The sequence below is a fragment of the Zosterops lateralis genome (genome assembly GCF_965231275.1).
Source record: "Zosterops lateralis genome assembly, chromosome: 7".
Taxonomy (NCBI): Eukaryota; Metazoa; Chordata; class Aves; order Passeriformes; family Zosteropidae; genus Zosterops; species Zosterops lateralis.
The window spans coordinates 13,899,849-13,913,553 of record NC_139767.1 but is presented as its reverse complement, the minus strand read 5'-3'; the positions used below and the strand labels follow the sequence as shown (position 1 = coordinate 13,913,553).

The 13,705-nt window shown below is 37.9% G+C and overlaps 1 protein-coding gene across 2 annotated transcripts in view; it reads right to left on the bottom strand.

Moving 5' to 3' along the window:
* The window catches only part of RAPH1 (Ras association (RalGDS/AF-6) and pleckstrin homology domains 1), an 88,392-nt gene that overhangs the window by 9,943 nt on the left and 64,744 nt on the right, over window positions 1-13,705 (bottom strand). For both annotated transcript variants that reach the window (XM_083864790.1, XM_083864791.1), the window contains 7 exons: window positions 12,493-12,614; window positions 10,697-10,762; window positions 9,133-9,276; window positions 7,839-7,949; window positions 5,045-5,143; window positions 4,327-4,447; window positions 2,650-2,792 (listed from right to left, as the gene is read on the bottom strand). In XM_083864790.1, the coding sequence (XP_083720916.1) occupies window positions 2,650-2,792; window positions 4,327-4,447; window positions 5,045-5,143; window positions 7,839-7,949; window positions 9,133-9,276; window positions 10,697-10,762; window positions 12,493-12,614 (806 nt within the window). The remainder of the gene's footprint in view (window positions 1-2,649; window positions 2,793-4,326; window positions 4,448-5,044; window positions 5,144-7,838; window positions 7,950-9,132; window positions 9,277-10,696; window positions 10,763-12,492; window positions 12,615-13,705) is intronic.

The following is a 13,705-nucleotide window of genomic DNA, read 5'->3' as shown; positions in this document are numbered from 1 at the left end:
TTAGATATATTTGAAAGAGGAAGACTTTTTCCTTGTACCCATTGAAGACAGTCATCATCACAGTGAACAAATTAAACACTCAGGACAGAGAAAAGACTACTGTGCATCTCAGGAGGCAGAGCCCTTCCATCTCCACAGAATCAAATTAAATTTCAACATCGAGAAACACATTCTGTGATACTTTGTTTACAGAAGAACCTTGAGAGAGATTAATTTGGCTTTTTCTGTCCTTATAATTATGTGATGTCCTTCTGTGTATCTTGAGAAATTACTTATTGCATACTAGCAATTCCTATTTCTAACATGCATCTTCATGACTATCTGGAATTCTAACAAAATGCTAAAAAAAAAAGCATCTCTTTTTCTATCAACTGTGTCTTTTTATTTTTAAGCTATTTTTCCCTAAGAAAACAAACTTTAGCCCTCTCTTTTCCCATGCTTTGGGACTGGTTAGCAAATTTAGGTCAAATATGACAGATCTCTAGAGATCTCAGTATGTTTTCAACTTCAAGAAATTGTTGCAAAGTCACTGGCAACTGGTAAATGAGGGAAAAGTGGGCAGAATTCCCCCATTATTAATTTGTGGAGGCACTAGTACAACACCCTGGCTGGAAAGAGCACCAGTGTCATCTCCCTGCTGAGACACAGCGTGCTCTGTTCTGCCCTGCTTGCCCAGGGGAATGAGCCAAGGCTGACAGGGTGGGAGAGAGCTGCTGAACAAGGAGAAGGGACATGCGGGAAAGTTCTGCCACTTGGCAACAACCTGCCCACAGGAACTTCTTAGGCCAGCTTTGACACCAAAGCACTGTAGCAAAGGCGCCTCCTGAGGTAACTGGAGACCAATCTGACTAAAGCACATCTCAGTATCACCGTTAACACCTTCTCATGTAAATTACAACTCTTTAACACTGCTATTTGCTTTCTTGGCACAAGTTTAACATTTTTCACTGCTGGTCTGATTTCCTAGTTATGCAAGTTTCCTGGGCCAGATTTACACTGTAGTTTCACTGAAAGTAAATTTGTCAGCAATTCATTCAATGGTTTAACACAGCTTCTGTAAGTTTACACAATTCATTTCATTTGGATTCTTTGGAAATTTTAGGGCAATCCATTTACCTGTGTTATGCATGAGGTGAAGAAATATACCTTTGGCAGAAAGGTAGATTTGCAGAAAGGAATTCAAATTGATGAAATCTTGATACATGGATGGCCCTCAACAGGAAGCATTCTGAGTATTTTCCTTTTAACATGGCTTTAATCAGGTAGCATAAAAATTCTTGAGGTTTATTAGATGAGCAATTGCCAGCAGCACTAGAGACTTGATAAAGAACAACAGTAACCCCACGGTAGTGAACTTCAAACTTTTGCTTTAAATCTCCCAGGGAGTGTATGTAGCAGCAGGATTTACACTGACCCCAAACCTTGAGGAAACAGTAACATTATCATTCTCCCAGCAGTACTCTTTCACCTCTGTTGGATACCTGCCAGCAAATGCCCCATCTCGTGCAGCTCACTCCTGCAGAAATGATGCATCCTATACCCACACAGAAGCCACCTGCTGATGGACATGCACCACGTGTTGCACTCATGCAGTAGAAAAACTTGGACCACAATTTAGCAAGCTACATTCCTGGACTGAGCACTACATTACTACTAGAATCAGAAGATTTCCAAAGCAGCAGGCAGTGCAGAAAAGTTATGAATCCCAAAGGATGCAGCCATGTCAGCTTTCACACTGTCATATGCTTTCTTATTTGAAAAGGCCATGTGTTATTTTTAGTTATTTATCTGAAGCACCAGTCCCAGGTGTATTGATCTGTGGGTTTAGTTTTAAAAAGCTTGCTTCTAGCTTGAACCTGGGGTCTGAGGAAGATTCAGAACTGACAGAAGCAATGAGCATGCACTTCCACTAGCTGCTACAGTTAATGACATCAAGGCTGTTCAGGAACATGGAGATTCCTTCAAACCTGACAACAAATCAGCTTCAGTGGAATTTCTCCTGTGCATGGAAACCTCCCCCAGGAAATACAAGTTTACCACCAAAAGAACAGAAAACCAACCAAACCACAACAGACCTGAGCCCCAGCCTAAATGGGTTAAAGTCTCCCGTAACTCTCTACCATCAACAGCAGATACCACATCTGCCTTAATACACAACTGCTGACAATGTCAGTACTTTTGTTTTGACCATTTCTGAGGTTACTGGGTTCCACTTCCACCTAATATAACAGAAAACTTTTGAGTAAAAACTACTGAAGTACTTCAAAATACATACACCTGCTTTCAGGCCACAGTTATTCGCATCTCTACAAAGGAAAGATGTGGCTACTTAACTGGAGAAAGATCTCAGTGAAAGAATTTCATTCAACTTGTTAACAGCTTATCTTTTTATTTTGTCTTCATTCAACATTAGTAAATAGGACTCTGTGAGAGGGGCTGTATAATGCCTTCAAAGACCAAAATGCTTCTATGCATACAAATAAAAGAAAGAACCTGAAAAAGTGAATCCTAAAAAACAATGATATAGCAGTGTAAACCAACCACTTAAAACAGAAGAAATGCCACTCAAGACAGAGATGGAATAGGTGTAACACCCTGTCTCATACATTCTGTTGGGCGTTGGTTCTCAAATTAAAGTCTTCTTGTTACCTTGCTGGATTCCTCCAGTTGAGTGCCTCGTTTCCAGGCCTCAGAGAACATGGAGCTGACAATGCTTTGGGAACGGACATGTCCAGCTGTCTGGGTGTCAGAAACTCCACTGTCAGACTGATTAGAATGATTTGATTGAGATTCTGTTCAGAAAAAAAAGTTGATGAACAGTTAGCATATGTTTCTGAATGTAAGAGTAATGTCAGGACACTTATAATGCAACTCTTTGTGACTTGTTAAACTTGTCCCCAGAGGACACTGCTCCCAGTACTGACTGCATAAGCTCTAGCTCACATCCAGGCCATTACCATCTAGAAAATAAAACAGTGCAACAGCTGCCCGGTATTAACCAAACCTGACGCTGCACAAGGATAAGAGCATGTCAGATATGTTTCAAAGTAAAACCACACTGCAGCTGTATGGGTTCTGAACCATGCCACATCCCTGCACTTTGGGAAAAACCCCATTTCATGCAATGCACACAGCCTGCTCTCTCCAGCACTCCCTCCCAGCACAACCTTAAAAATGGACCCTGGGCACAGGCCATGGACAGGCAAACTGCACCAGCCAAGGCAGGACACTGCTTCCAATGACCCATTCCTCAACACAAGAGAAGGACTGGTGTGCATCCTGCAAGTAGCTAACAGAGATGATGCTCTGTGTCTACAGGGTGTTTTGACAAGACAGCAGCAGGCACTGCCAGACCAATTTATTCAGCCTGGTACCTGCTTTCTGTGTAATCCCAAACTGTCCTGGCACAGGTTAGAATGAATTTTGGCAGAACATGCATGGCTGTTGGGCTGTGGCTCAGCTCCCTTCAAGCATTGACACTATCAGGAAAACACCCAGCTTGGATGGAGAAATTGTCAGTAACCAAGAATTTACTGCTATGCCACACAGTTAAAACAACAAGGTACTTTCCCAGTAACTTTCCCAGTTGCCTTTGCTTAGCTCATCCTTACAGGCTACATTCTGAACCTCTCCAATTCAGCAGCATTAGTTCCCAACCCATATCTGTGACAGACAAAACACCTTCACACAATAGCACATTTTTAATAAAGAATCTAGCCCCTGAAGGTTCCAAATAACCCACCAAAGCATCAGTCAGCCCTGAACAATGAAATTACACTGTATAAACGATTTATCAATTTTTAAACTGTTACATGCAACAAGAAACCAGCCCCAGTTCTGCTGAGAAATAAACAGGAGCACAATAATGCACATTTTGACATGCACAATTTGACAGGGGAACAGAAACAGTATTTTCAAAGTTTTCTCTAAAGAGATTGTTTGGATCTTTGCCTTTGGGCAGGGGCTATTTCTCATTTTCCAATTTCAAGTCTTTCAGACAACAAAGCAGTTCAAGAACTACATATATATGTGTTCTATTCATCGTTATTTCAAATAGGTGGAGTGAACAAGAAAGTGCTGCATATTTCAAATACATATATCACTGCAAGTAATTTAACAAAATAGGTTTTTACCTGTATGTGTATATATATAGATTAATATTACAGATAAAGTCTATGTTTTAGACTAAACACAGCATAAAAGACTTTGAAGAAACAGTCCATTTCCTGCAATAGTCTCTCTCTCTCTCTCTCTCTTGGCATCCAGACAGCAGATGATCACAAAGGCAATTGAATCTTTGTATTATGAGATAGATCACATTGTTACCTGGCAAACTAGATGAGCTAGAGCCTGACTTGATACTGGAGCTAGACAAGGAGGTCCAGTCATATGCTGATTCTGTTCTCTTCAATGCTTCCTGATAGTTCATGTAGAGTTGCTTCCCGTACTAAGCAAAATGACAAACAAGTTTAACAACACTATATAGGCTTTACACTCTCTTCAGACTGTTGAGCTCCACCTCTGGCTTCTCTATTTCATTTTCCCCCTGCCAGTCCCCCCAGAGCAACACAGGCTCTATGTTAAGGAGTTCAGGCAATATTAATAGTATTAGTGAATTGCTGAAAGAAAGAAAAACAATTTATTTATGCTAGAAGAAACAGTGTCAAGCAAGAAATGGCCCAATGAATAAACTAAGACAAGATGAGGCTCTTGGAAATCAACTCTATTTTCTAAATTCTCTTTTCCCATAAGCCTTTTTTCTTTAAATCTGAAAGGAGCTGGCTAAAATCTATCCATGATGTATGCCATGTGACAGGGGTGCAGCAGAAACAAGAAGAAAAACTCCAATTACTGAATTATTATAACAAAGCCTAATAATTTTGCTAAGGAATGAAAAACATAAGAAGATTTTACAGTTCATGTTCAGAGCATTTAAACAGAGGGAAGTTAGATTTACCATGTATTTTGCTAAGTAACTGTAAATGGTTTTAAGCAGGTGATGACAACTACTGATGACAACAGTGTAAGACTGTCTGGGGGTTACCTTCGCAATGCGGATGCCATTGATCCACTGGTGTAGTGTTCTTACATCATCACAGCAAAGGTATTTGATATACTGGGACTTCTTCTGGATCTGAGGATGCTGCAAAAAATTATACATTCTCATCACTGTTTTCACAGCCAGAATGCACACAAAGCACTTATTTATTGAGGTCTATACAGATAAACCGAATGCTGGAAGCTCTTCAACCACAGTCTGTATTTAAGCCCACTTAAAAATGTTCCAGAATATTTCAGGAGGTGAATTTTTGAGAGAGATTGCTTCATGCACACACTTGGCAGTGTGTCCAGCATGTACTGATTTCAAGTTTGAAACACTAAGAAAGGGCAAATCTTTCACTATTTAGGGCTGTAGTACTTACTACCTACCAAGAGTCTTCTGTTCCTATGGACTGACTTACCACTTGACAGAGACAACTGATATTTCACCTTTCTCTCACATAAAAATCCCCCAAACTAGAGGAAAAACACACTGGTCTTTTCTGTCTTTGCAGGCTTAAGTGAGACTCTCCCCAAGTGACATGCTGTTAAGCACAATTCCATTTTCAGCTTGTAGAGCCTTCAAGTTTCTCACCCTACTGATACAGGGCTATCATCTAAAAATACTTGCTGCTCCCAAATGCAAGTATAAAAACGTAAAGGCACTGTATTTATCAATTCAGCAGTCAAGAAACAAACACATGTTTTTCAAAAATCAGACACTGGAAATCTTTCTGGATGGACTGTTCAGTTGTTTCCTGGCCATGCTGTAGAAGTTACAGGTCTCTCAGCTGTTGGGGTAACTGAATACTCCAGTTCTTATAATTTCCTCTGTTAGCTTACAGCAAAGTGACACAACAGAGTTTTGCTAGAGGCTCATAGATATTTAAGTTTTATTGAAGACTGTCTGAAACATATATCAAAGAACTCTTAAGATGTTTCAGAATATTTTATCCTGTTGCCTTCCAACCCAATTATTTTAAAATGAACATAAGATGTTTATGGCCATAAACAGAATATTTATAACAAATCTTCTTATAATAGTAGACAGTTGTTTTCATATTTTAATACCAGCCTCCTTCACATACATGTTGTACAACAAAGAAGAGTCTAGAGGAGCAGATACAATTACTTTGCTAACAAGCCAGCTGCTTCCTGGACTTGTTCCAAAATTGGGTTATATAGAAATAAAATAACTTCTCAGAAATCTGACATTTAGAACCAAGGAGTTACTGTTATATACTGGCACAGAAATGTTACATTTAACAACAGTACAGCACCTAACTTGAGCACACTAAGTTTTGATATAAACAAAGGAGTGAAGATAAAGACAAATCCAGTCTGGACATCAGTAGAGAATTGGGCCTTCAGTTTGTATCTGCTATTCACCTGTCCCAAAGGAGTTACTTCCTAGCTTAGTGAGCCTTTGTGGCACAAAACTCTACTTCTATTTAAAAATTGTGTGGTTTCTATACTTTTGTACTAATTTAAAACATTGATGTAACATTATAAGAACTGATGAGGGCAGAACTGAATCCTGCTTAATATAATAATCTGGTGATTTATCAGTTCCACAAAGAAAATACAGCTTCACTCAGTGTAAGCTACCCAACTAAATCTACCCCATTAATTTACTTAGGGACCATTTCTACATATTTTTGTATCTTCATTAATGTTACCATTAAATTTTATGCTCAGAATGACAATTTTTTTTTTTTTTAAAGTCTACTTTGTGCAGTCAAAAAGTCTGAAAAAATAATTTACGATTAACCTGTCCAAATGATACAGACAAAAGTGACATATAAGTAGAAAAAAATCGATTTACTTCAAGGAATTTATATATACCTATGAATACTGACATTTTTGTTTGCATTCAATGACCTGTAAGAACATGGAAAATATTTCCATTTTCAGCTGTGTGCTTTCTCCACTAATATCATGTCCCAGATTTAATATTCAGTGTCTCCTCAGTGGGCTCAGACATGTTGCCCTGTCCACTGGAAAATTAAATCCTTTTTCAGGCAGTGGACAGGCAGCCACACACTCCAGGCACAGTAAATGCTCCAATGTACTGACATGTACAGCACCATGTGAGCTCCAGAGCAGGGAGGGGAAAAGTGCAACTATAACCACATCTTGCTACTGGCACCATTTCAAATCCATGAAGACACATTACTTGCGGTGAACACAGTGTGAAAGCCTCTTTTAAAATAACTTGGTACCCAGCTCCCTTGCAGAACTGACACCATCCTGAATGCTATGTGGGAGTCAACAGAAACTAGGAGATGTGTTGATGAAATTAAAATAACTTGATGCACTCAAGTTATTAGATCCGTTTAAGATCAGGTCACTGGTTTTATAACAGTTTTTGCTACTTGTTCTTTCTACCTGTATTTCATACTCAGAAGATGACTCCTCTACATCATCCCTTTTCCCTCAGGCTGGTCCACAAAGGGTAGACTTGAACCTTTCTCTGGACCTACACTGAGAAGATAACTCCCTGGAATTAGCATTTCAAGGGGTATTATCTCTTTGAACCTAAACAGTTTTAAGGTATAGAGTTGCCAAATGGAAAAGAAGACCTTAGTGTATGTTTTAGAGTATAATGAACAATTAAAGAGACTGGCACTCATCAGTCTGGAAATAAAACAATTCAGGGCAATATGAAAATGTTTATGAAGTCACAGCACTAACTGTTCACATTGTATACAAGAACAGAGGAAAATGAAATGAAAAGCAGCTGATGGTTCAGAACAAGCAAGAGTGTATTCAGGTAGAGCCAGCTACTGCGGTGTTACCTTTAGCACTAAGCAATAGTCTGTGGGTGCCTTGTATTTGTTCCGATAGTCCTGTCCATAGTAAACACTGACATGGTCTAGCTGTAGAAAGCACACAAGATCCCGTGAGACCTAAAAAATACAAAAACGGTCATTTACAAAGTATCTTTATAAAAATCCACACACATTAACACAATTGGTCTAATGCTAAGATCCAATATTAATATAAGGTCTAGTTAAGCTCAAATATTAGTTTCAATCTGATTCAAAAACTACCAACACAAGGAGGAGAGGCAGCTATGCATAAACTCTTTCATCACACCTTCATTTTTAAGTGAATTCAGTCTGGTTTTTGTGTTCTGTCTGCATTTTGCCTCTTGACAAAATTTTACACGGGACTATGAATGTTTACTCAGAGCAGGTATCCGGAGAAAGTAAGTATGATTGGCTGATCAGGAAGTTATCAACTGTTGGTTACGTTTCACCTTGGTAATAATCAAGGCATCCAAATTCCAGTGTGACTGTGAGTAGAATTCTAAAGATGTTTGGCAGTGAGTGAAGGGCAAAGAATTTCAACAGGCTACTTGCATACAGATGAAGCAGAAGATTATAGAAAGAACATCTGACATGCATTCAGGTCTAAAGGGAGCTGTTGTGCTGATAGAGATTTCCTATTTTTTCCCAGATGTGTGGGAGGTGGACTTCCTATACTGGGAATTATCTGATGCTGTCAAGACTGATGGATTCATGGATGACTTGAACTCACACTAGTTCAGCCTTGAAGCTGTAATGTATTTGTAGTGGCTTTCTACTTATTTTACATAACTGATACAGGGAACACCAGTAAGTGATCCTGAAGAAATGGAATTACATTTACCAGTTTCAAAAAATGTAGCACTAGTTGGTCCAAAAATAATCCCTTTTATATGAACTAACTAAACATAATGGAATTATGCAGATTGATTGTGGTACTTCATGACTGACATTTGCAGAACAATTAGGTCCTCCATCTGAATTTTGCTTGAGCAAAGACCAACTTCTTAGCTCCACCAAAAGCTTTTCCTCAAGTATTTCTGAACACCTAACCCTAAGCGAACTTGAGAAGCATATCCCTGTATTCTTGTGTTTTTAAACTGGGGTTACACTCTTTATATCAAGTGCTGCCACAAAAATTCCCACAATATTTCCATGATAAAGGCAGTCTTTTGGATGTGGCACTTGGAAAGGCACAGCTAAGCCAAAACTCAAAGCCAACTGTCATGTGCACTGTTTACCAGCAATAAACAATTCAGAGAAATTGCTTTAAGTAGCATACCTTCGCCTTCCCTTTAGGGACATAGTAGATTCCAGAAGCCCGAAGAAGGAAGTAACGTTTCTTCCAAGATTTCTTACCATCCTCTTTCAGCCACAAAACTCCCTCAATCTCTGGCACAGTTACAGAACTTCCACAGAAGCATTCCTGACAATAAACACAGTGGTTTGGGAAACAGAGAGAACAGAGATCATGCAGTGGTTTGTTTTGAATGACTGAAATTCTTTATCCAAGGAATGCACTCACAGCAGGGACAGCTCTTTTTTTACATGAGATATGAACTGCAGATTAATCATAGAAGCAATAAGGTAATTCAGACAAACACGATAGGGCATCTAAACATTTGCTCAGTGCAACAATGACAAAAAAATCATTAGCAGCTACTGTAAAGATTTTCTAACCACTGCTTCTCAGTAATAGACCCCCCAATGGCTTTACTGGCTTTAAGGTCACAGGGTCACCTTATATAGCCTCATATGTATAAATGACAAACACAAACCCAACTGCATCCATCAGACACAGCCGCAATTCATTCCAGGAGTACTTTGCTGCTACTAACTGCCCACAACACTTCAACTTCTGCTAAGGTTCTATTTATAAAGAACTAGCAGAGAAAACCAAATGCTTTAAATACATTCCAGATTAATATGCAGCACAGAGATTTATGAATAATCCTAGAAGATAGAAAGAATTAAGCAGAATTACAATTCTCTGCATGTTGTGGATTCAAACAATTTTTTCATCCAGCATATACAAACAAACACTTATTAAACCCCATACTAACGATATAATAATAACATGCATATGCTACTTGTAAGTTAGACTATATAAAGTCTAATCCAAAATTAAATACCCCAAATATTTACCTCTGGGTAACTATGTAAATCATAATCATTATTCTGGAAATCAAGTGGAACCTATAATACTTCAGCCATGTCACAAAAATATTTACTTTTCAGCTTATGAAGGCTATATTTTACTGTTTGCTTTATCTGCTCCAGACTTTTATGCCCTTATTTCTGTAAACTAGTTAATGTGTTTGATAATAATCAGTTTTCTGTCATGCATTTCTTCAAATTCAATATGAGGTTTTTTAATTTAAAAATGTTATTGAAAAAATATTTACTACTTTGCTTATTATTAAAATTTGAAGTATTAACTTAGACAGGTCTCCAGACCTATGCTCTAGAATTCTGTAGAAACAAAAATTTGGGAAGTGCTAGTAAAAATCCTCTACCACCACAGGTCAAAAAACCAGGTAACAATTCTGCAAATTTCAACTTGAAATTAACGGTTTTAGCCATAGCTGCAGTCAACCTCAATTTAATTATCACCGTGTATGGTATTTTAGATACTAAACTAAATTCAGAAACTTTTTTTTTAACTTATCCCATCTGAAACAGTGTTACCTTGAAACAGCCATTTATCTCAAATATAACACATTCCATCCACAGTCTTCCAGAATTACATTCAGCTCTGTCCATCAATTTCAATCACCACAACCTTTTGCAGTTTGTCTTCAAGCTCCCAAATGACCACTGTATCCTTTTTGGTTTGACATTCTTACCTCTAGCAGCACCTCTTTATTTCTGTCTGCCATCTCAGAGGTTTCTTTCTTCCCCAGAAGATAGTTCTGTAACAAAAGTTTAATATTTCTATAGACATTCTGAAATCACATTAAATGGCATTTCTTGTTTACTTCTCTGTAACAGTAAGAACAAAACTTTGCACACTGATTGAAACTGTCAGACTGCTAAATAATACACTGAAATAACTTATAATCACCTTTACCAGAAATATCAATCAGTCCATACTCTTACCTAAGAGTCTCATAACAACATCATCCTGCCTTTCCACAGATCAAACAGCTCCAGAATGCATCCAGAAATAAAAAAACCTATGAACCATTGTAAATACCATTGAAAACTATGAAACTATTGTAAATATCACAATAAAAATAGAAACCTCCCCCAGAGATGCGTTACATACTGTCATTATTTCTGTGTTCAAAGAAGCACACATAGAAGCAAGGTACTTCTTTTCACCTTGGTCTGAGTTTTGCTGAACAGAAATATATATTTTCATAAAGAATTACTAAATCAAATACTTGTTGACTTCTTAAATGGAACTTAATTATGCACAGGCACCATATCTTATTAAATAAGTTATTTACTCTTACTCCATTTGGAAGAGATTGGGACAATGAAAAACATCTTCCTAACCCCTAGCTCTAATACTGAAAAAAACCCAAATATTCACAAAAATTTGCCAGTTCAGTACTTTAAAGCAAGGAGAAATACTTGGCTTATACTGGTACCTCACCCCTGTAACAGTGCCTACTATATGTACTGATAGTAAACCTATAATCTACATAGTCTATAAAATATACCTATATAATAGGTTATTATATTATATATTAAAAATATTATATTATTATATAAACAATCTACAATCTATAAACTTTTAAAAAGAATTTTGGTGAGTTTTGGTGCTTCAGTGCAAAGCACTTGCATAAGACCTGGCTTTTAGATCTTGCTTAAAAATAAATAAAATCCACTAAACTGATGTCCCATAGGACGAACATGCAAAACTGACACCCAGTTTAAATCCAATACAGACATTATGCCATACAGACATCAAAATAATCCATCAGCTCAAAAGGGAATAAATTAGGTGAGAGTTAAGATAGAGATCAAGTAATATTACAGACAGAGATCAAGTGAATTTACAATGCAAATTCTTCAAAGAGCCACGTTCTGCTTTTCTGTTCCTTTTCCCCCACTCTCCTACAATACTGAAGTGCTGCCAGATACCAGGTCTGTCACTAGAGTTCAGGAGAAGAGAGGTCTTTGAGGCCATTTGAGAGGAAGAGGGGCCTTTGGTTTCTGAGCCAGGGAACAGGAAACACAGATAGGCAGATCCCAGCTTCCACAGGAAGGGACACATGCTCTCTTCTCTTCATTTGCCATTTGACCATGGAGTAGCTATTCTTAGATTTTGTCTTCCCTTTCTTGCCAGCACAACACACAGTGAAGAGACATTACTATTAGCAATATCTGTCAACACCTTTCTTGCATATTTACATAATTGAGCAGCACTAAGTATGGGTGTAAATCCCTGGAAACTGCCTGGCTTCGTGTGCATTAAAACGACTAACAAACACATTAGCAAACAGATTGCTTCAGCTCATGGTTGTCTCTTAGGAATTGACTTTGTGCCAACAACACAGCGGATGTACAGTGAAGTTGCCTGGCATTTTAACACATACAAGTACCAAAATGAAAGTATGGAAATGAATGCTACCAGAGAAGCAAGAAACTGCAGTCAGCCAACACACACATTGAGCACGAATCTCAGGCTTACCTGTGGATTCTTGAAAAGTGCGTATTTCTCTATACGTTCCACAAACATTAGTTTGTTTTGACTATCTCTTGTCCAGTTCAGGAGATTTTCAACTAAATTTTCATGATCTTCAAAGATACGTTCTGCAGCAATAACAAGTGAGAAGATACATTGGAATATGTTGCATTATGTGATAGAAACTAATCTGTAGTAATTTCTAAGAGACTGTAGACATTTCTAAGGCATATATGCAGAGAAAATAGAGTTGAAGATCAACGGGGAACAAGTTCATGCTAAGAGACTAAAAGAACTTAGTCTGCTTCCAGATAAGCCTAATTTAATTTTTTTACATCCAGTCACTCAACATGGACTTCCCTTATCTTCAAATTTATAATTCCATCAACATATGAAATGTTTTTACTTTTTTAATCTTAAAAGGCCTCCCATCCCACAGGAACACTGCAGACTCAAATGATAACAATTTAAAGTTTATGAGCACAAATAAGGAGGTTATCACATTTATGTGTTTTCTGGTCTACACAATTCCCAGAGGAATGGATCGGGCAGCATTTTTGGCACAAAACTTGTTTCTGCATCTCCAATGACTATCTCACTCATAAAGTATCAAAAAGTAGTGGGCAATGATCAGAAGGAAAACAGAATGCTTCTGAAATGCAGAATACCCATGGCTAGTAGGGGTATTGTAAAGAAGTCTGGAAACCGACACTGTCTACTTCTATGATCTCTGTTGATAGACGATGTATCAACAACAGCTTCTGAGAGCTTTGGTTCTCAGTCAAAGTTCAGTCAGAACTTTGGTTCTCAGTCAAAGCTCTGAGCTTTGACTCTCCATTGAAAAAGTTACCACTAGTGCATTAGTACTAGCACTTCAGAATACTGAAAATAAACAAAAGAGAACAGAGTAAATAAAGAGAGGAAAATTTACTGAAATGGCAGAAAATAGCTCAAAATCCTCATTGAAAATAAATAGTAAGAAATCTTTGGGAAACCACTAGACCAACTTTCTCATTCTTTAAACACACTGAAATAGAATCTAGCTGTTTACAATTTGTTCCTTCTTCATGTAGGCCACAGAGTGGCATTTCAGGAAATTATTTTTTTCAGAATCCTCTGGGACCTGCTTGACCTTTCAATCGCACCTGAAAGTAGAACATTATTTTTTCCCACAAAATCAGTTCTCCCACAATCTTACAGTGTCTATGCTGATCACAAC